Raw genomic sequence first — 24,196 nt, forward strand, 5'->3', positions numbered from 1 at the left:
GGATTTCAGCTTCAAAGATCTATTAGACAGAATAGAAAGTGAAAAATGCTAATAACTCCACATATCAGTCACAGAAATAGTGTTATTCCTCATCTGTACATGTCATGTTATGAAAGATTACCTGACACAGTTACACTTGCTGAAATGTGCACATTTTATAACTACAAGCTTGAAATGATCTCTAGGCAGTATTACTGAAATCAACTTGTTTTTGTATTCTTTTAAGGATAATGTTATATTTGAGAGGTTATCAAGAGAATCCCAGTACTCGGAGCAGACGTTAAACCATCTCGAACAATTTGCTTCTGAAGGTAATTCATGACACTCTTATTACTCCAACTTCTTACCATTGTTCACCATTATGGGCTCTTTTAAGTTATAGCATTGATGACATATCCCTAGGATATTCCTTCCATATATGATTGCTGGTGTTGGTGATTTTTGGGACCCTCCTATGAATGAAGTGGTGCCTACACAACTTGCCTGTCCAGGCTGGTCTCTGGTTTTGCAGTTCAGCCTCGTACACTTGGTTCTCATGATCAGGGAGACCATCACCAATCACACATTGATGACATAATCCTAGGTATTGACCATGAATGATAAGAGTCAGAAAACCTTTTTAAACTTTTTGTGCACCACAACATAACTGTATGTCATTGGTGCTCATGGAATATATCGAGCTGCTCACAAACTGATCCTGCTCCATAATTGGCAGGTGCTAGCTCTGTAATGTAGCTGATACCCAGCTACAATGGCCGGGATCAGAAATAACTCTGATCCTGGTTGTTTAAACCCTCATGTGCCATGGTTAATACCATCCAAAAAGTTAAACAGAGTAAGGGGGGCTCTCTCTATCGTCCAATCGCAGCCCCTGCATCTCTGATTTTTTTTATGGCAGCCTGTAGCTTTATGAAGACTTCCAGGCATACTGTATGTAAAGCCCTGCCTTAGGCTGGGCTTAAAGGGAATGTGTCACCAGGAAATGACCTATTGTTTAAATCAAGATTTTACATTAAGCATATTTTTTTTTTCGATTATTTTTTTTTTACAATTTACACACCCATATCTATATTTTTTTCAAATTCTAAAATCCTGGCGTTTTCAAGCTGGCCACCAGGCCTAAAATATGTCAAGACTTGATGTTCTTTGAGAGCAGCCCCATGGCCCATTGACCTCATTGAACTCATTGACCTCATTGACTTCTATGAGTTGAGTTTTCTAGGCATGCTTTGTGACCCGTGCAGAACATAGTTGCCAATATAAAAATAAATATAAATAAAACTAAACAGAACTGGTATCCCTGTGTCCAAAAATGTCTGTCATGTTCGGAAACTGCTTAACCCCTTAGTGACCACTCATTTTTTAAAAATTGCATTCCCAGAGCTATAACTTTTTTGTTTTTTCATCAATGTACTTGTATGAGGTCTTATTTTTTGCAGGACAAGTTCTAGTTTTTAATGCACCATTTTAAGTAAATGTAATGATTGATTAAAGCAAGCTGTTTAGCTAAAACCCCCTTTGTTTAATTCAGTAAAAAGGCGTATTAATGATCACTATGGGATTAAAAAAAAAAACTAATTTCCATTTTTTTGTCAATCCCCCCCCCCCCCCCCCCGAAATTTTTTATAAATAGTGATCAAAAAGTCATGTGTTCCTCATAATGATACCAATAAAAGCTGGAGATTGGCCAGCAAAAAATCAGACCCCTATAAAGCTCTGTAGATGGAAATACAAAAAGTTATGGGTGTGAGAATATGACAAAACAAAGAGAAAAAAAAGTTTCTTTCAAAGATATTTTTTTAAAGTAGTAAAATGTACTAAAAATGTTATAAATTTGGTATTACTGTACTCATGCTGACTCACAGAATAAAGTTACCATGTCATATTTAGTGACATTAACTGCCTTTACCCCTTCACGACTGCCCACTGACTACAGTATATACAGTACGTCCTATCTGGACATACCCCATGCAGATCGCACGTATATATAAACGGTCAGCCAACTCTTTAATCCCAGCGCAAAGAGTTTTTTTCCCTTTTGTCTGATACAAGATATTGTAAATTAAATGGTGACAAAAAAAATACAACTTGTGCCACATAAAACAAGCCCTCATATGTGAACAGAAAAGTAAAAAGGTCATGGCTCTCGGAAGTTAGGGAGAAAAATACGAAAATGAAAATTAGTTGTGGTCTGAGAGGGTTAAGAATGTTATGAATGGAAGGTTCAGGTTTGCTAAATTATATTTCCAAGTTTCTGTTCCTCAATATGATGATGGCCACCAAGCTACAACATCTGTAAGACCAAATTCATAGATGAGAACAGTGTGCAGTCCACAGTTACAGTAAGAGAATAACCACAGAGGTTAGATGAGACATAGGGGGACATAGGGAGGACAACAGTGTGAGGACATTCTGTCCCTCAAGAAGAAAGTAGACTAACTGAAAACGGGAGGCCAAGAATGGCCAGATGTGCGGAACAAGATACACTAGTAATGCAGGAGAGAATGCTAAAGCAAGAAACAAGAAGCTCCAGAAAGGAATACCGGAGATTTGTGGCTTTTAATATCCTGTTAAAGGGAATGTCATTCAACTGTAATGTACACGGGTGGGATCTGTTCTGATGGTGCTGACAATACAGAGAACATCTATTCCATTACTGTGCATGCTGTATAGTTCTCTCATAACAACGTTATTAATTAGATAGACATTACAAGGGAGTAATATCATACTCCCTAAAGGACTTTTCTGACAGTTTCTATACTTACCACAGAAAATAACAACTTGTACACATATAGGTTGAATTTAACATTACATTTAATTTTCGCTACCATGTCAATAAATGGTGATCAGGTAACAATTAAAAGGGTACCATCATGGACACAAGATATACCATAAATGTCCCATAGATATTAGTAAGTGTGCTCCCATTAAAGTGAATTGAGAGCATTGTGCATGTGCGCCCACCTCTCCAGTCCCAGTGGCTATAGAAGTGATGGCTAACCTCCGGCACTTCAGCTGTGGTGAAACTACAACTCCCAACATGCTCCATTCATTTCTATGGAGTTCTGTGAACAGCCAAGCAAATGTTCATCTTGGGCGTTGTAGCTTTACCACAGCTGGAGTGCCGGACTTTAGCCATCACAGAGCTATAGGATAGGAGATAGGAGTGGGTCCCAGAAGAGGAACTCACATCTACTGGACTTTTATGGCATTTCCTGTGGCTATGCTTTAAATGTCCAAGATGGGCAGCTGGCAGGTTGTCTCTCTGTGCATCCTGGAGACTAAAACATTGGTTGTGGATGAATGATGTGTGTAGACCAGAAGTAAGCTCTCACAACGTAAGTATAGTGATATTGACTACATAGAATTTTATAGGTTGGATGTTACATTGGTGGCCCATGTCTATTGATGTCCAGCTACTTCTATTAGGTATATTATTAATTTAACTACTACTACTACCATTTTTGTTACCACCACTCCTCTCCTTGCTCTGTTTGCAGTTGCACGGCTGTTCCTAAGTGTTAAACAGCTTCTGCTATAAATGCTGGTCTGCCGTCTCATTCCTTGCCTGAGATTAGTTTCCTAGTTTACTAGTTCATCAGTGAAGGTGCAGTGTTCTGATGGTATGCCCATGTACCGAAATTCTACTTTTTAACTGACTCTGATACTCTGCTGCCGACCCTGACCTTAGCCTGTCTACTGTACTGCTGCCTGCTCTGACCTTGGAATAGTTTTATGGAATTGCTTGAATTTTGCCTGCCCTGACCTCTGCCTGTTTACCGACTACCAATGTTGCTTGAGTCCTTGGTGCTTCTCACTGGTCCCCCCCCCCCCCTCATGGATCAGCTACCAGCTACATCAGGACTATTCTAAGATGTATCGGCCTGGTGTGTCCCCTGAAGCGAAGGCCAGATCCCTGTATAGGGGTTAAACGGTGAAATTCAGGGGATCATCAGGATAACGTCATTAGCATCAACCCAAAGTCAAACCGCTGATACAGTGGGTCCACACCCACTGTCTGTTAAGTTGGATGTTACACAACTACTGCATGCCACACCTAGACAAATGTAGTGTTGATCACGAATATTCAAATTGCAATTTTTTATCGTGAATATAGGTACTTTGAAAATTTGCGAATATTTAGAATATAGTGATATATATTCATAATTTTGAATATTCAAAAAAAAATTATTGCAAATTTTTATTGCAAATTTTTCAATTGCCGAGCAAAAACATGATTCCTCCCTGCAAAAATCGTAGAATATAACGAACATTCGAATTCGCGAATATTCGCTGAATATTCTACAAAATGTTTGCAAAATATTGCGAATTCGAATATGACCCCTACCGCTCATGACTAGACAAATGTAACAAATGCCCAGCACAAGTGACACACATACAACTAATGACCCCTTGCTATCCTGCATGTGAGATGTTCATACCTTGACATTCATTGTAATTCCACCAGCCTGAGATTGATAGGGGTAGAGTTCAGGGTGGTTGGTTTCAACCTTATAAATCCATAGAACTCCAACTTTAAATAGCATTTTTCTTTAGACAGAATTATATCAAGTGAAAAATTCCAGTCCAAGTGATGGAAAACACGTTACAGAGAGGAGAATCTTTCCGTGCAGGCAGTTTTTACTCCTTCTGCAGATGCTGTCGTCAATGCTCCATAAAGACACTGAATTCCTTTTATTGGCCATGTGTCATCCCACCACAGAGCTCCATTAATGACACAGAAAGTTTTAAAGACAACTTCCAATTTTCCATGCATCCCCATCCAAATGAGAGAGAAACTATTTTCATCTTTAAATAACAAAGAGCAAATATTAGGCTGTCAAACCTGCGATCTCTCCATTTACGAGAATTAAAGTCAGTTTTTTTTAGGGGTGCACCGAAATTTCGGCAGCCGAAAATATCGGCCGAAAATGCACCTAATCCACTTCGGCCGATATTGTTACATATCGGCCGAAAATATGGGGTGTGGGATTTGTCACCCACCATCTGCGGGCGGGCGGTTTACTTTGTCACTGCATCTTTATTTTACCTTACAATCGTGAGGCTCCAGTAACTAACAACTCTGCAGGCAGAGCGGAGGCCGGCGTAACGTCACTTACTCACGTGACGCGCCTGCTCCGCCTCCTTCATTCATAAAGTGGGCGGAGCAGGTGCGTCACGTGAGTAAGTGACGTTACGCCGCCCTCCGCTCTGCCTGCAGAGTTGTTAGTTACTGGAGCCTCACGATTGTAAGGTAAAATAAAGATGCTGTGAGCAGCAGGGCCGGGGCTGTTATGGGTAGGGGGGATCGGTCTATGGAACTGCTATGGGGAGGGGGGATCTGTGCACTGCTATGGGGAGGGGGGGATCTGTGCACTGCTATGGGGAGGGGGGATCTGTGCACTGCTATGGGGAGGGGGGATCTGTGCACTGTTATGGGGAAAGGGATCTGTGCACTGTTATGGGGAAAGGGATCTGTGCACTGTTATGCCCATAACAGTGCACAGATCCCCCTCTCCATAACAGCGCCACCCACAGATCCCCCTCTCCATAACAGCGCCACCCACAGATCCCCCTCTCCATAACAGCGCCACCCACAGATCCCCCTCTCCATAACAGCGCCACCCACAGATCCCCCTCTCCATAACAGCGCCACCCACAGATCCCCCTCTCCATAACAGCGCCACCCACAGATCCCCCTCTCCATAACAGCGCCACCCACAGATCCCCCTCTCCATAACAGCGCCACCCACAGATCCCCCTCTCCATAACGGCGCCACCCACAGATCCCCCTCTCCATAACGGCGCCACCCACAGATCCCCCTCTCCATAACGGCGCCACCCACAGATCCCCCTCTCCATAACGGCGCCACCCACAGATCCCCCTCTCCATAACGGCGCCACCCACAGATCCCCCTCTCCATAACGGCGCCACCCACAGATCCCCCTCTCCATAACAGCGCCACCCACAGATCCCCCTCTCCATAACAGAGCCACCCACAGATCCCCCTCTCCATAACAGCGCCACCCACAGATCCCCCTCTCCATAACAGCGCCACCCACAGATGAATTTCATTCATGAAAAAGAATTATTAATAAAATCATTAAAAAAAAAGTATTTTAAAAGTATTTGGGCAAAAAGGCAGTTTCGGTTTCGGTTTCGGTTTTCGGTCAAGGGCATCCTGAATTTTCGGTTTCGGTTTCGGACCAGAATTTTCATTTCGGTGCACCCCTAGTTTTTTTTAAACTTGATGCTAAAATATACCACTTTTCATTAAATCTTAAAGGGAATGGTATGTCACCCGCTTAAAAATTATGGGGCGTCATTCACTATTGGATATACACGCCAGTTTTCTAGAGTATATCTGTCGCAGATTGCAGAGCAAAGGTTATTTGCTCCGTAATCTGCAACTTTTCCCCACTCACACCAGGTCTAAAAAAGTGGGCGTGGTGTGGGCGGGGAAGGGCACGGGTCGACAGGCCCATCTCATTTATCATTTTCTACACCGGTTTTAGGAAGCTAACTTACATTTAGACAGGGGTGGATGCGCCGAAGTTATGTAGAGGTCAGTGTCTCTTCATAACTTCGGCGGATACACCGCCAGCGATGGGGCTTTATTAAGGCTGGCGTCTAAAATGCCAGTCTTAAAGGGATTATCCAATCCTAAAAAAAGCCCCCCCCATATGCTGGTCCCCCCACGCTGAATATACTTACCCGGGTCCCCACTCCCTGCGCCGCTCCTCGCGGGTGATGCTAGGGAGGCTTGTCCCCGCCTGCCATTGGCTGACCCCCACTCCCCCAACACTAGATGTTTTCATCTGGGCACGGGGAATAGCAACAGCGGCGGTGCGGGAACCAGGAGCGGAACAGGGAGTGGGGACCCAGTAAAGTATATTCAGGGTCGGGGACCATACATATGGGGGGGGCTTTTTTTAGGATTGGATATCCCCTTTAATAAATGACACCCTATATGCTTATAACTATAGGTGATAATTAACCTACCATTAATTTTCCTCATTATTTGTTATCTCCGCTCCATTACAGCTGTGATCTGGGACTACAGTTTACCCACAGTCCCTACAGGGAGTCTGAGGTAGTCTGAGACACTCCCCTTGTCTCATGATTGGCTCAGAGTACTGGTCTTTCCCTGCTCCTCCAATTCTACATCTTCAGACTGGTTGCCGTGTGTAAACACTAACCCATTGCAAGCCTACCAGAAAGTCAGTGCATGGAAAGCTGATTTCTTTCATAACAAGGGCAGAATAATGATAAAGTAGAGATTACTAAAGGACCAGTGAGAAAAAGATCAGGAACAGTAATGGCCATGCCTGTACTGACGCAAATGGGAATGGGGGGCCTTGGGAGTCACATTAACTACCTAATATACCTCCTTAGGTCTTTCACACGCACTGGGTTAGACATAGGAGTTTGATATTGGTGGCCTATCCTCAGGACAGATCATCAATATCTGATTGGCGCGGATTTGAACCCCAGCACCATCACCAACAAGCTGTTATGCAGTAGCTTGGACCCCTGCCGGTCTGGTATTGATGACCTATCTTGTGCACAGGCCATCAGTATCAAAATCCTGGACAACCCCTTTAAGGAGGAAGTGGCACCTAAAATCCACTAGTAAAGTAAAATGCATATGAATGGGTCTAACAGCATACACAGGCTGGGAAAAAAACATCTGCGTGGGATATGAAGGCATGCTGTAGATTTAGGAATCTGCAGCATAGTCCATCTGTTGCAGATTTTTTTTCCAGATTTCTTGCAGTTTTCATCCATTGATATTCAAAAATATCCAAGACAAAATATGCTGTACAAAATCTGTTAGCATAGTCCTGTTTTTCTCTTGGGTGCATGTGTTGATGGGATTCAGAAACCTCTAGTTGATGAATCATCATCAGTAGAAGCTCCACTTATGGCACCCCTACACATTAGACTATTTACAGCTGAATCACAGGATCATCAACAATCTAATGTGTATGGGGAGCTCCTGACTTACGCTGATGTGAAGAGATGGATCAGACATGTGCACCTGATCCTCTTATTCTCCTGGAAATTAAGCTGCTATCTAGTGTCTGGCCGCAACTTTCTTTTCCAACCCCTCTTAAAAACACATATACATTTGGACAAACCGTTATCTGTTGAAAAAGATAGCTGTAGGCCAAAAAAAGCATTTGAAGATGTGTAACACCCCAGAGTTGTGTTACGAAACTCTTTTACCCCGCTACAACCTGTTAAGGGCATTAACTTTGTCATCTAATGTAATTTCACATCATATTCTCACAAATGTGCATTATAAGCCTTGTTACATGTATATTGCTGTAATTTCTATGTTCACCAGCAGGTGGCAGCAATGTGTTAGCAGGGACTTAAAGAGGACCTTTCATCGGTCCAAACATTGTGAAGTAAGTATCATGACATATACAGTGGCGCCCAGGGATCTCACTGGACTTACTATTATCCCTGGGCGCCGCTCCGTTCTCCCGTTATGTCCTCCGGTATGTTCGGGGACTTGGTTATAGTAGGCGGAGACTTAGGGGACTTGGTTATAGTAGGCGGAGTCTGCCCTTGTTCTGCTGGGCGTCTCCTTCTCCTAGGCTGTAGCGCTGGCCAATCGCAGCGCAGAGCTCACAGCCTGGGAGGTTTTTGGCCAGCGCTACAGCCTAGGAGAAGGACACGCCCAGCAGAACAAGGGCAGTCTCCTCCTACTATAACCAAGTCCCCGAACATACCGGAGGACATAACAGGAGAACGGAGCAACACCCAGGGATAATAGTAAGTGCAGTGATATCCCTGGGCGCCGCTGTATATGTCATGATACTTAGTTCACAATGTTTGGACCGATGAAAGGATCTCTTTAAGCCAGTTTAGTGTTCCTAGGCTGGAATAGTACATTCCAGTTTAGCTCCCCCCTCTGTGAGCAGAGTGGCTGTGCCCACATCCTGCCTCATAGGGAGAGAAAGAAAATAAAAGTTAGTGTAACCCACCCCCTGCTAGGGGTAGGGTGTGCGTGTAGGAGCTCCAAGCTATAGGGATCCAAAGCCAGGATCTTGTCTCAGCTGAGACATTGATCATCATCCCCAGCCTGAGCCTTGCAGCCTCAGCTGGAAGAAGCAAGCAGACAACTCCAGAATTCTAGGAAGAAGCATACCCTGTGAAGCTAACTGTGAGTCAAAGTCCAGAGACCTCAGGAGAAGCCTTATTCCTCCTCAGCAAGTCAGTCCCCAATATAGCAGAAGATAGTAAGCGCAGAAGCCAAATTCCTGCCACATTACAGAGCTAACAAGCAGACGTCCTTTTCCTGCAAGCTCCAGGCACATGATAGCGCAGAAGATATATTCCTGCCATACATTTCCAATACCTGCTGGGACCAAAGACTAATGCTGTATCTTGCTTGGATGAAAGCCACTACCAGTAAAGACAAGTTTGAACTTTACCAAAGGTCTGGATCTCAATTACTGCTGCAAATCCCTCTATTACGCCTACTAGCACAACACTCATTTTATTGCAAGTGAGCCAGGATCCAGGAGTCCAGCCGTACCCAGGTAGGAGACACCGTTTATTGCCACTACCATACAGAGACATTACACCACTCTGGCATTCCTAACCTGGTACGTGAGTTACAACACCCTAAAGGGCCCTGTGTTAGTAACTATAGACTATTATCACCTACACCTGACCTAGCCATTGCATATTTGGGCGTCAGAGTGCATACCCGGTCCAGCTCACCGCAGCTGTATAGGCACTATTAGGCTCCCTACAAAAATACATTTCTCTCAAATCATTACTTGTCTAGTTGCATCCTCCCTGACACAGCAAGATGCAGTGACTGAGAAGAATCATCCTAGAGCCTTGGAGAAAGGGAGGACTGAGGAGAACAGGGTGATCAGAGGACATGAGAAGTGGGCTACAATACTCCGCATGCATACCAGGTGGTCTCCCTAATGAGAAAGACTACCGCCCAACACCACTCAGCTAACCAGAGCAATTTTGTCTTGAGACACCCATTACTCTTGTTCTTTTGGAAGGAGGACTGGATTGCATGTTGAACTCAGAAGTATTATTCATGGGTCTTTTTCTCCCTCTGTGACTTGCCTGAATTGAATCACCAAAAAATCGGGTTTGTTAGAATCAATTTTTTGGGGGAAATTCGGGACGAATTCTGAATCAGTAGAATTGATTTTCTCATCTGTATTGTATATGTTATAATTGTCCAGCCTAACAAAACCCCTACAATGTGTAAGAGAGATAAGGACTGCTATATCTTAAAAGGAAACTTGAAGGAGTGATCATTTTTTTTGGATGAAAGTTCTCTGCACAGGAATGATTTAAAGGTTTTATCGAAACCTGACACTTCTAAGTGTATTAACTTCATGTTGAGTTTGATAAGTGGCTGTGTAATGGAGCTCTGTCTCACCACCATGACTTTTTATGTACTCTCTGATAGTGCTGGCTGCAGCTAAACAAAACACCAGCGTCGTAATCTCCCCCATGTCCAGGGCCAGAAATTATATCTTCAGGGTGACCGAAACAGAATTTAGAAGTCAAAAGAATAGTGGACTTTATAGGAGCACTTACTGTGCCTCAAGAGATGGACAAATCCCAGGACACGGGTGTCAATGAACCTAGAACCGTCGGATTGATTTTTATTCATGTCTATGGAAGTTTTTATGGTCTGGCTACTAAAAAAGTCAACTGGGCAACTACAGTAATTTGCTATGTATGCTTTAGGGACTGGTTATATTAATATCATGAATCAGTATTTAGATATACTGTGCCTATGTGCATACATGCTGGGAAAATATACCCTCTTTCAACGCACTATTAATACCGCTGTGCACTGGTAACACCTTCTTCTAACTGACTACTGGGGCCCCAGAATTGACACGACTTCGCCTCAGGACCAGGTTTTCAGCCCAAAGCTTCATTGGGATTGAATTGATAACAGAGAAGTAGCAAAAAGCTTGGCAGTTCTTACACCGGTTGTTTCGCTACCTCTTATTGGCTTAATAATTGGAGCTTTTGGGAAATACATTTAAATCTATTTATCTATTTGTGTATCTAATTCTCTATCATCTGCTCATCAATCCATCCAACATCCTTACCTAAGTTCTCACTAAGCTATTGAACTACTGTGTATTTGAGTTCTGCATTTGTTTTTTCCTTATCTTAAGGCTTGAGAACCTTGTGCATTGCATATGCGGACCTTGAAGAATCTGAGTACAAGGAATGGCTAAAAGTCCATAATGAAGCCAGTGTGGTTCTGAAGGACAGGCCTCAGAAACTTGAGGAGTGTTATGAGCTTATTGAAAAGGTGAGTAAGGCATAGTCAGATGACCTTTGACTTTCCAGCTGTTTCTGTACTACAACTCCCAAGATCTTCAGCCAACATGTGGCAAAGGTTTGGTTCCCGCTGTCGTGTTTGCTAGAAGTTCCTCAGCATATGGCAGTATCTCTTTATTACCAATGACACCTTTATTCTGGAAACTTTCACAGTCTTGTCTGTGTTCTTACATTGTTTTCGTTCACTTGCACTCCAGGCTACAAGGCCCTTCGATCCTTGAGATATTTTCTTACAGTGACTGTCGGCACTAAGAAGGAACGGGGCCACTTGGGAAAAACATATAGCGAGCCATGACATCACCATGAACTTGATATTACAGCTTTTGTAATTGTTGCAAAAAGAAAAACATAGTGCAGATATTTTATCATGTGGTCCCTTAAGCGTTGGGTTAAGCAGGGAAGACCTTAAGGCTTTCCTGAAAATATGAAACCAATTAATATCCTGTATGAAGATCCCTCTAAATAGTTATGGATAGCTGACTGTCAGAAGGGCAGAGCTAAGGTGAAATGGAAGGGATTATGGACGGAAAGAAGGGCTTGTAGCACGGGTTATTAATACTGCAATTGAAGCTAAATTGGTAACAGGATTGTGAGAGTGACCATACCCTATCTAGCATGATAAACTGCTGATATTAGGCTGCAGTACTTGGCCTTGGAGCTAGGGGCAGGCAACTTCTGCTTCCATCAGGTAGCAGCAATGTTGGAATGTAAGCAGTTTTGACTATATGGGTGGCTGCCCTCATGTGTCCTGTAAATTTAAACTACAGACAAATCCAATGCAAAATCTGCATGTCATACACCGGATTTAGATGCATATTTGCCACGGAATTTCTGCAGACTTCGCTCTTTGTAACTGTCCATATTGCCTCCTTTGCTGGCTTGATTCATTTTTCTATTGCATTATGCACTGCACATTTCCAGGGGTTACGACCACCCACCCTGCAATCCAGCAGCAGTGATCGTGGTTGCACACTATAGGAAAAAGCACTATATTGTGCAAGCACCGCCATCGCTGCTGGATTGCAGGGTGGGTGGTCGTAATCCCTGGAAACGTGCAGTGCATAATGCAATAGAAAAATGAATCAAGCCAGCAAAGGAGGCAATATGGACAATCACAATACATTAGTAAGTGCCTTGTATTAACTTTGTCTACATGATAAATGCCATTTGTTGAAGTGAGACAATCCTTTTTAACCCATTCCCGACTGCCCACTGGGTATATACGTCCTATCTGCACATGCCCCGTGCAGATACCACGTATATAAACGTGCAGGCAGCGCTATAATCCCAGCGCTGATCAGTGCTGGGATTAAAGCTCCTGCTCCTGCAATATAGGAGGAGCAGGTCGTGTCCCGGCTGACAGACACAGCGGGGACAACCCTGAGGAGAAGACAGGAGGAGTTTATTACCGCTTCTGCCTTATCCTTTGCCGGCAGAGGATCCATGCAGGAGCGCAGGGGGGAGAGCACTTCCTCTGTTAGTACTGGCGGTCACATGACCGCCGGGGGTGTCAGGGACAGGAGCAGAGCTGCAGGGTATAAGGAGACCCTGATCAGCTCTGCCTGTGTGTAATGCCCCCACAGGGGGATGTTTTCCCCTATAACTGGGGCTCCTGTGGATGCCCCAGTTACAGTGGAAACAGTTAAAAAAAAAAAAAGTCAGTGTCCTTCAGAGGTCTTTTAATGACCTCCTGGGGGACATATTATGTGCCAAAAAAAATTTAAAACATGTAAAAAAAAAAAATAATTAAAAATGCAGTCGCCAACGGAAACAGTCACCATAGTCACTGTTTCTGTTGGCGACTGCATTTTAATATTTTTTTTTTTTACAAACCAACACATGTTATATATCAAAACGACAAACAAAATAGGGAACCCATTGCAATAATTAATCGATTTTTTTGTTTCAGTTTTAAGATTTAAGAAATAAAAAGCTATAATTAAAAAGTAAGCAAAAAAAGTAAAGAGCAGCACACAAATCAACGGGTGCAATCCCTCCAAAAGATCGGCGACCAGGGTCCACCTGAATATATTAAGTAAAAGAAGGCAGCACTCCAAAAGTTCAGTGAAAAACAATGGATGGTTTATTGACCCATCTAGCAGCAACGTTTCAGCTGTACTCAATGGAGCCTTTGTCAAGCTGTAGTGACATGTGCAAAGTGCAATACATATATAGCAATCTCAATCAGAAAAAACATAATTACATAATTGATCCAAAATTAATGATTATAGTAAAAATATATAACTGTATAATTTCATCTTGTCCATGACATAATTCATCTTCCATTTCGTGATTCATAAAAGTGTCTATAATGAAGATATCCACATAAAATTCATGTGACGTCCATTGATGGTGAGAGAACGTGATTATAATATGAAAAAGAAAATCAGGTGCACACAATGTGCTAAATAAAAACTGATAAAAAACAATTGAGCGACTGGAATCACATGGTGCCGGAGATAACCAGGACCCAGTCGGCATCAGGAAATAAACCATCCATTGTTTTTCACTGAACTTTTGGAGTGCTGCCTTCTTTTACCTAATATAATTAAAAAGAATTACTTTTTTCAATAAGAATTAGCGGTTTTCCTCCAAATGAAACCTAAAAAAAAAAAAAAAAATCACTGAAAAACATTCTAATAAAAAGTCTCAAGTGTCAAGAAAAAAAAATGGCAAAAATTATTTTTGTAGTCAAACAAATAAAAAAAGTTAGGGTCACCAAACCACCGCGTGCACAAAATCACAAAAAGTTGCCTGGACATTCAGGCCTTTTTAGCCCGGTCATGAAAGAGTTAACTTAATCTGTCACATAAATTTCCTGTTAAAGGGCTGTCCCACAGATTCAAAACTTATTTTTTTACTCGCATATCTAGAGGACTTTCTTGCCTTTCTGTGGGTGGCTAGCAGCTCATCAGGCAGCTCCCAGGATGCATTGCAGTTAGCTCTTGTTAACCCCTTCCTCCCCTACATAGGATATAGTCCCTCACATATAGACCCAAAGAAAATGGTATGTAATGCCCCACACAATTTCTTTCTCCACTGTCTAGAGAGAAATTTAGCTGTGTGAATTTAGAAGTAGTGATGAATAAAAAAAAAGATGTCTGACCGCTTCACTGTAGGGTCGCTGCACCGGTGCTGAGAGGAGGAAGGGGCAGGGAAGCTACTGAGCATGTCAGTCCACCTCCGAATGCAGGAGAAGGTGGACCAGATGGATAAACAGCAGGGGGTGCTACTAGAGAGGGAAATGTAATGTACATAAATGAAAAACGAACAATATTTTTTATTGCATGTATATTGCTATATTACATCATTTGAAATGCCCTATTCATGAGCATAGTGATACTTTTCATGGGATAACCTCTTTAAATCATCTGCTGATGTCATTTCCACATTAAAGAGGTTTTCCAGGAGTAAAACATTGATAGCCCATCCCTAGGAATGAAAGAAACTGTGCTCGGCAAGCGCCATGAGCCCTCTACGCCTTAGGCTACATGCACACGACCGTGCCGTGTTTTGTGGACTGTAAATTGCGGATGCACAAAAAACGGATGCTGTCCGTGTTTCGTTCCGCTATTTGCAGAACAGAACGGGCAGCCCATTATAGAAATGCCTATTCCTGTATGCAAAACAGACAAGAATAGGACAGGCTCTACTTTTTTTGCGGGCTACGAAACGGAGCAACGAATGTAGATGGCACACGGAGTGCTGTCCGCTTTTTTTTGCAGCCCCATTGAAGTGAATGGGTCTGCACCCGAGCCGCAAAAAATGCAGCTCAGATGCGGACCCAAACAACGGTCGTGTGCATGATTATTCACACGTCAGTGTTCGGTCAGTGATTTCCATCAGTGATTTTGAGCCAAAACCCCATACGGCTCTAAACACAGAACAGGTGCAGATCTTTCCATCATACCTTATGTCTGTGGAGGCTCCAATTCTGGTTTTGGCTCACAATCACTGATGGAAATCACTGACCAAACACTGACGTGTGAATAAGGCTTTATATCATATGCACTGGACACCTGCTGCAAAACCTTTAAAGGGCTACTTTTATCTGATAGCATACCACTTTATCAGCCTTCCTTACAACGCATCATAGCCAATTGGAATTGCTTCTTCTCCTTTTTGTTTTTTCTCAGAATTTGATGCTTCTTGGGGCCACAGCGATTGAGGACCAGCTGCAAGGTGGAGTCCCAGAAACCATAGCCACATTGATGAAAGCAGAAATAAAAATATGGGTTTTAACTGGGGACAAACAAGAAACCGCCATCAACATAGGTATTAATTGCTGCTAATGTAACATTATAAAGCATACGTATGCTTAAAGGGGTTTTCTGTTATAATGAATTTTAAGGAAGTGCCCCCGGATACAGAAGATTCATACTTACCTGCCCAACGCCACTCCGGTCCTCCGTGCTCTCTCTGCTATCTCCTCCATCTTCCTGGACTGTTTCCATCTGGTAGTGCGTGGTCACATGCACCGCTCTAGCCACAACTGACTTCAGCAGAGACGTGCTGCTTGTGGCCACATCACCTCTGAAGCCAGCCATTGGTTGCAGTGGTGCATGTGACCATGCCCATGCACTGCCGGAAGTAAACAGTGTAGGGCCCAGAAGAGGGAGAGAATGGAGGCAGCATGGAGGACCGGAGCGTTGTGGAAAAGGTAACTTTGAATCTTAATGACAGGAATACCCCTTTAAGGGAGTTGTGCCGCTAATAACATTAATCTACAGGAAAGGGGATAAGTGTTTGGTTCCTGGGGATCCCAGCAGTCAGACCCCAGTGATCACAAATATGGAGGTCTGCAAGTACTGCCAAATGAGAATGGAGCAGTGATGCACATGTGTGACCACCGCCCCATTCACTTCTATGGGACTGATAAATACAGCAGTTCTCATGACAGTCCCATAGAAGGGAATGGAGCAGTGGTCATGGTGCGGGACTTCTGTTCTCATGAATGGCCAGCATTCAGACCCCAGCAATCAAACATTTATCCCCTGACTCTATACCAACTACTGGTCGTCTTGCTTTGAGACAGAATTTTAATCCTGAATTGTGGTGCAATTTTGGTGCAAAATATTGCCTCTCAGACCACTCCCCTTTCCCAACAAGCCACGCCCTTCCCAATAAGCCCCAGTTCAGAAAAAAGTTGTAGAAATCCTACTTGTGCCAATTTCTACCACTTTTTAGATTGATTCTAGACGCAAACACATTAGGACATCTGTGCTTTAGGACCCATTCACACGACCATATGACCCTGTGCCCATTTTGGGATCCGCAAACAGGTACACAATACTCGGGCACCGGCCGTGTGAACTCCATGCTTGGGATGCAGACCCATTGACTTGAATGGGTCCGCGATCTGGAACATACAGCAAAAGATAGGACATGTCCTATATCTTTTGCGGAGTGGAGGCACTGCTCGGAAGCCCAAGGAAACACTCGGAAGCCCTTTCGTGGGTTTTCGGGTTGGTGCCTCCGCACCACAAAAGATGAGACATGTCCTATCTTTTGCCATATTTTGCAGATCGCAGAACCATTTAAGTCCATGGGGTCTACACCGCAATACGGGATTCACACAGCCTCTGCCTATGCTTTGTGGACCTCTGTAGTCTGCAGGCACAGCGACCATACGGTCGTGTGAATGAGTCCTTATTAGCAAGGTCTCTGCAAAGCGGTCTTTCTACTTACTACAGCAAGAGATGGTATATTGGTAGGAGTTGGAGGTTGGTCTTCTCAAAGAGGTGTTCTTTTGGAAATGTGTAAATAAACCAGAGGGCAATACATGGGTATCGTACGTTCACATGCAGCAGATTGGTTGCAGACATTTCCATACATATGAATGGGATTGATTCTGCAGCAAGCCCATACATTTCTGTAAACCCAGCTCAGGTGTATGGGACAATGAAAGGAATTTCTGCAACAAATCTGCTGGGTGAGATCATAGCCTAAAAGGAAAGGAACCCCACTTCTTGCCTGGGTTAGGTTACTTTCACACTCGCGTTTGGTGCGGATCCGTCATGGATCTGCACATACAGATCCGCACCAATAATACAACCGCATGCATCCGTTCAGAACGGATCAGTTTGTATTATCTTTAACATAGACAAGACGGATCCGTCTTGAACACCACTGAAAGTCAATGGAGGACAGATCCGTTTTCTATTGTGTCAGAGAAAACGGATCCGTCCCCATTCACTTACATTGCAGGCAGCGTTTTGGTGTCCGCCTCCAAAGCGGAATAAAGACTGATCGGAGGCAAACTGATGCATTCTGAGCGGATCCTTTTCCATTCAGAATGCATTAGGCCAAAACTGATCCGTTTTGGACCGCTTGTGAGAGCCCTGAACGGATCTCACAAACGGAAAGCCAAAACGCCAGTGTGAAAGTAGCCTTATTGAGTTACATTATCTTCACTACAATGTAGAGAATTCTATTTAGTGTTTTGCTGCTGACAGTTGACACTTTGTATTTGGCAGGATACTCATGCAGGCTAGTGTCACAGACCATGTCGCTCATTCTGGTGAATGAAGACTCTCTAGATGTGAGTACCTGTCATTCCTTCTTGGTGTTACTCTTGCAAACTATTCTACTTCGGAAAACTGAATACTGGTGAAGTGGAAGAGGAAAATCTCTCGGCATTCATCGTGTTTCCATAGGTTGTATCTTAGCATATGTATATGCTACAAATGCATTTTAAGGCACTGAACTTGGCTGACTTGAAAAGTAAAAAATAAAGTAAAATATGTATGCCCATTCATTACTACACGGAATACATCTGGTGGCATTAGAGGCAGAGGTTGTTAAGAGCTCACTTGCATCCCTTCCCTCCCAGAGGAGCATGTATGGCCTATAGGTCTCCTCACACTGATTAAGGTGCTCTCTCCCTAAGGAGAGTTAGTTCCCCCCCTGACCCGGACACAGGCCTCTCACCCAGTTAAGCCAGTACTCTCTGTTCTGCACTGATGAGGGGCAATCACCCTGAAACAGCTGTCTGCAGATGAGGTGCTGGCTTATTTAATATCCAGGTCATGTCTCAAGGCTTATTTTAACTGCTGAACATTGACTTACAGGATAGCTTCCTTACATCTGGTGGCATTAGAGGCAGAGCTCGTTAAGAGCTCATTTGCATCCCTTCCTTACTACACGAAAAGAACAGATACTGGACTTCATTTTAGCCAAAAGACAGAGAAGCAAATGTAAGAAAATCTGCTGCTTCCTTCTTCAAGTCTGTGTCCAATTTTTCTGCACTCTGCAGACAGTTTGACCTGTGTGAAGGGCTGTGTTTATAGCTGGGACCGCCCTAGGCACCAAGTCTTGTCTGAATACTATCTATAAGGCTCCAAATTGACAGTAGGTGGGGCTAACACATAGATGGGGCCAGCAATACCAGCATATTGTGCTACACTTTGGTATTTGGTTCTGCAGCCGAATAAAATACCAAAGCGCAGCACAATATCCTGCTCCAGCAGCACCAAGTACCACAACACAGCACAATATCCTGCTCCAGCAGCACCAAGTACCACAACACAGCACAATATCCTGCTCCAGCAGCACCAAGTACTACAACACAGCACAATATACTGCTCCAGCAGCACCAAGTACCACAACACAGCACAATATCCTGCTCCAGCAGCACCAAGTACCACAACACAGCACAATATCCTGCTCCAGCAGCACCAAGTACCACAACACAGCACAATATACTGCTCCAGCAGCACCAAGTACCACAACACAGCACAATATCCTGCTCCAGCAGCACCAAGTACCACAACACAGCACAATATCCTGCTCCAGCAGCACCAAGTACCACAACACAGCACAATATCCTGCTCCAGCAGCACCAAGTACCACAACACAGCACAATATCCTGCTCCAGCAGCACCAAGTACCACAGCGCAGCACAATATACTGCTCCAGCAGCACCAAGTACCACAGCGCAGCACAATATACTGCCCCAAAAGAATCCTTGTTGCACTGTGGTATTTGGTTGTGCTGGGGAAGTATATTATGCTGCACATTGGTATTTAGTTCTGCTGCATAATATACTGTTCCAGCACCCCAAAATACCTCCTAAGAAACTACGTCTCTGTAGTTGCCAGCGCCACCTGCCACGTTTTCTCCTCCTCCGCTTGTCTCTGAGATATGGAGGAGGGGGCTAAGGAGGTGAGAAGCAGGTCAGAGCAGCAGCCAGCTGTGTCAACAGCATACTGCCTGCTAGCTCTACCAAACATACAGGAGAATACAGTGTGCCACCCTCCAACTTCCTAGCACCCTAGGCACATGCCCTCAGGTGCCTAATTGTAAATACAGTACAACTCTACCTGTCTGAGATCCCACAAAGTACTATTATCCTATAACAGTAATCCAGCAGAATTCAGAATGTCTTAAAGGGGAATCAAACATCATGTCATTAAAAACAGTACATTTAACATTTTAATTGTTATCATTATTTTAACCCATGGAATGCATTTAAATATACTGTGCAAAATGAATCTTTAGGAAAGCACTCCAGCATTTTTTTAAATCATGTAGTACAGAATAGGCTATTATTAAAGTATAATGCAGAGGCTCCTGTGTGTGCCTTGTTAATACCAGTTTTAGTTGATGTGCTATTTAGGTCTGCCATCTTCATTCCTTCTTCCCCTCAGAGTGTGATGCAGCTTCAGTCTGAGCCCCAGTCTCTTGCTTTTGTTTCTCTTTATAAAAACAAATCACAGAAAATAAATAATAATACACTAACAAAATAGATGCAAGCATTATATATGTAGGTTTAGCGTTGGACCTGCCTGACTGAGACCACCTTGGCGGGGGTAGGTGGGCACAGATGTGTTTTGATAAAAAATATATTGGCTAAGAGTCTCAGATTTTATATTCTCAGAATGAAGGCTTAGTTCATATATAATGCTTGCATCTATTTTGTTAGTGTATTATTATTTATTTTCTGTGATTTGTTTTTATAAATGTAGCCATAGACATCCGCATGTTTATTTATCATATCATGCAGGATGTTTTTATTTCTGTTTTTTTTTTCTTTTTTTCTGTGATTTTTGTTTCTTTGTCAGCTCTTACAAGCAGCAGGCAGGGGGGAGAGGAGTGTGAAACTGTCTCATAAAATACACTGGAGATTCCGCACACAGAACTCACTACTGGTATAGACAGGCAGTGTGAGTCAGGGGAGTTGTGAAACTCTGCAGCTAATCACTGTACATATGCACATTTTATCCTTAGATACGGCAGAAATAATATCTTCAGCCATACTCTATGCACGGTCAGGCATACAAAGAATCAAGGAGGGTGGGGTTGGATGGGGAGGGATCTGAGAGTTGACAGGAGGGATTTATAGGTGATGATGCAATCCTGCAATTTACAGGAAGTCAGCCACACAGGAGAGGAAACTGGACTGGTAGTCACTTTAAGACCACAGGACCCAGTTACCCATAATTAAAGTGTTCAAAATGTATGCATGCGGCTTAGCTAGGATGAAACAAATGACACTGCTAGAGTATTGCTGGTGAGTGCTGGTGAGAAACAAAAACACTTAAGTGCTTTTTCTATCTAACCCAGTGTTCCTAAATTCTAGTCCTCGGAGTCCACCTGCTGGCCATGTTTTCAGGATTTCCTTAGTATTTGTTAGGCCTGGGCCTTCTGCCATACCTCCCACTGTCTGACCTGTCATATTACTAGCATCCTTTGCCACGTTGCCCACTGCTGTCTCCTCCAGATGGGGCAGGTGCCCGCCTGCCAGAATCATCCTCCAGTCATGCTGCCTCCATCCCATGCTGGCGCCCACAGCTTCCTGTAATTTATGATTCCAGGGGAGTATGCTTTTACAATTTTAAATAGCAGCTTCCTCTCCTAGGAAGTTGCCTGAGAATTGAGTTACTAACAGTAATAGCAAGGGGGGTGTTGTGATCTTCTGTGTTTGAAACATTCTGTTTTCCTGCCACCTGCATTGACTACTGGACCCATCTGTCCCTGAGCCTTTCTGATCCTCTGTACGGCGCTGCTATCTGATACTGGCTTCTGACCTTTGCTTACCTCTGACCACGCTTCAGCTTTTGCCTCTGACCATCATCATCATCATTATCATCAGCTGCCTTTACTCCATACTTCTCTGCAATACCACTTCTCACCACCATGTGGGTGAGTCTGTGAGTCAGTTGTCAACCATATTTGTTAATCCTGTAGGTAGTGGTTCAGTTTCTCTCTTGGTGCATTCTGTTCTGTCCTGTCCTGTGAGAATGCTGAATTACACCATAGGGGTTAGTGTCTGCCATCACTTGGTTGACACAGAGAATCCACACTATCTCTGGTTTGACCAGTGGGTCCCGCCCATTGGTCGTCACAGTATTGAGCAGAGGATATAATTAGTGTCAATGTATCAGGACTTAACACAGGTATTCATTGGCAGGTGGGCCCTGAGGACTGGAATTGAGGAACACTGATCAAACCCATACATAGTATATCTCATTACAACTATGATCGATGAGATTCTTCCAGTTCTCAAACCTCCTGCAGTGCCAGAGAAAACCCCACAGCAGGATGCATTCTTGTATAATATTTAGTACTTCTGTCATCACATTGGGTTGAGATAGCAAGATTTGTCAATTAATATTTAGGCATTATTGGTGTTCTACGTGCCATAGATGTTGTCCATAGGAAATATCACAAATGTACAAACTTTTGTCTTTATGTTACGTATATTCTTAAGGTCTTTTCACATTTGCCTCATGGCTTCTGTCCATGACCGCTATGCTGGTTCCTGACACTTCAGAGGAATTTAAAGACTGTTGGCATTTCCTATACTTAGTTTGCATCAGTAAATCTAGCAAACAGAAAAGTGTACCAAAATCTAAAAACCCAAAGTTTGCCCAAAGCGAGCAACATAGTAAATACCTGTCACGGACGTTCCCGCGCCAAGTGGCAGGAGATCGGTGAAACTGGCAACACGTGGTTTGAACTGACATGTTTTCCGTTTGGATCAAATGACGTCTGTGTTGTTTCTGGTGATTGCCACACCTTCTTCCCCCAGGTGTGGCTATTATGGTCTTTTAAAGGGAACCTGTTACCTGGAAAAGACAATTTACACTAATCACAGTACCTTAAAGTATCTCTCATAGTGTGCCCAAAGATGTATTCATATCTTCTTTCTGCGTTTTGCTGTCTCATAAAATCGACTTATAAAACTGTGTTTGTCACCTTTTTGAAGTCGTGCTGAAGTCACGGGGGCAGCGGCCTCCTTGACTTAACCGTCGGTTAAGCCGCCCCTATGCCGCTCCTCCGCATATTGATGGACATTTTTCCCTGTAGCCGTGACCGCGCTCTTCTCGCGCATGCGTTGTGCGTGTCCTGCCACAGCATGATCCCGGCTACGGCTCCCTCCCTCCCTGGCATCTGCATGTTCACTGCGCCTGCGCTGCAATGCTAGCAGACAGTGATCGCGCTCACGCCGCAGGGGAGAAGCGATGGGCGCGAGCGCGCTGTATAGGAACGGCGCAGGCGCAGTGAAAAAGAAGATGCCAGGGAGGGAGCCGTAGCCGGGATCATGCTGTGTTAAAAAAGGTGACAAACACAGTTTTATAAGTCGATTTTATGAGACAGCCCAACGCAGAAAGAAGATATGAATACATCTTTGGGCACACTATGAGAGATACTTTAAGGTACTGTGATTAGTGTAAATTGTCTTTTCCAGGTGACAGGTTCCCTTTAACCTTCTCTATTTATTGTTGTTTCTCCCACTATGCTGTATGGTTTATAGCTTCAGTTTGAGTTGTGGATAGCTGGTGTGTGGCTCTCGGCTGAGTTCCTGGTGCTGCCATAGCCATTTGAAGTTAAGTGTTTTCTTTCCCTTTTGTATTTTGTTTGGGTTATTTTGTGTGTTTCATTTCCCTGTCATTTGTATTAAGGCCTGAGGGAGACTCCTATTCGTCCTTCCTTTTGGAGGAACAGGTTGTCTCAGTCCTGACATTAGTACCAGGGTCCTATATGGTAAGTTAGGACATTAGGTATTCCTGTGTATGAATTCACCTACCTCTGGGGTCTGTTCATACTGGTAGTTAGTCAGGACTTTGATTAGGGTTTTTCTAGGAGGTGACCATCTCCTTTCCCTAGTTCCCAGGCCTTATTCCCTTGCCCTTTTCCCTCCTATGTTCGGTGTGGTGTTTCCCTCCCACACCCGAACGTGACAATACCTTTTAGGGATAACAGGACATTAACAAGGACTTGGAACTTCAGCCATCATGGGAGGTCCCACCAAAGTCTGTCTGCACCTGAACACTCCACTATTGCCACCTAAGTGCCTCTGTGGGTCACAGTGGGCGCTAGGCCGGCCAGATGTCCGGTTTCAGACCAGACAGTCCAGTTTCCTGGTGCGCTGTCCTCCACCCGACACATGGCCTGAACAGACGCAGTGGTGTCCTCCTTTGCAGTAGCTCCATGATCAGACAGCAGACAAATTAACTGACTGAGGCTTCTCTCTTCCCCAGTCAGTTACTAGAACAGGCAGACTTATCACTGTGTGACTGAGGGTGAGAGAAGCACAGCTCACCTTCAGGTATTCACATACTTTTATCCCCTCTTTTGCCGGTCACAAGAGGCATGGCTTGTTGTGTCGAGGGTGTTGCCTACAATGTCTGGCTTTTGTTGATAAATCAAGTGGCCACCCTATTGGGCACTCAAAATAGATCTGAATGGTGGCTAGCCCCTACTTCTATTAGCAGACTCAACTCAGTCTCTAAGCAGGAACTTATTGCTTATTGTGCACTCTGATCCAGAGTTCTGGAGTAGCCCCTATCCCTGGATGATTGGCTTACAAACTCAGTTCCACTTAGTATTGTCCTGTTG

General features: G+C 43.8%; 1 protein-coding gene across 1 annotated transcript in view; it reads left to right on the forward strand.

The window, feature by feature from the left end:
• Positions 1–24,196, forward strand: part of ATP8A2 (ATPase phospholipid transporting 8A2) — a 728,462-nt gene that overhangs the window by 172,794 nt on the left and 531,472 nt on the right. The window contains exons 20-23 of the mRNA XM_040422449.1: positions 227–311; positions 11,185–11,324; positions 15,490–15,628; positions 17,830–17,894. Of these exons, the coding sequence (XP_040278383.1) occupies positions 227–311; positions 11,185–11,324; positions 15,490–15,628; positions 17,830–17,894 (429 nt within the window). The remainder of the gene's footprint in view (positions 1–226; positions 312–11,184; positions 11,325–15,489; positions 15,629–17,829; positions 17,895–24,196) is intronic.

The sequence above is a fragment of the Bufo bufo genome, chromosome 3 (assembly GCF_905171765.1).
Source record: "Bufo bufo chromosome 3, aBufBuf1.1, whole genome shotgun sequence".
NCBI lineage: Eukaryota > Metazoa > Chordata > Amphibia > Anura > Bufonidae > Bufo > Bufo bufo.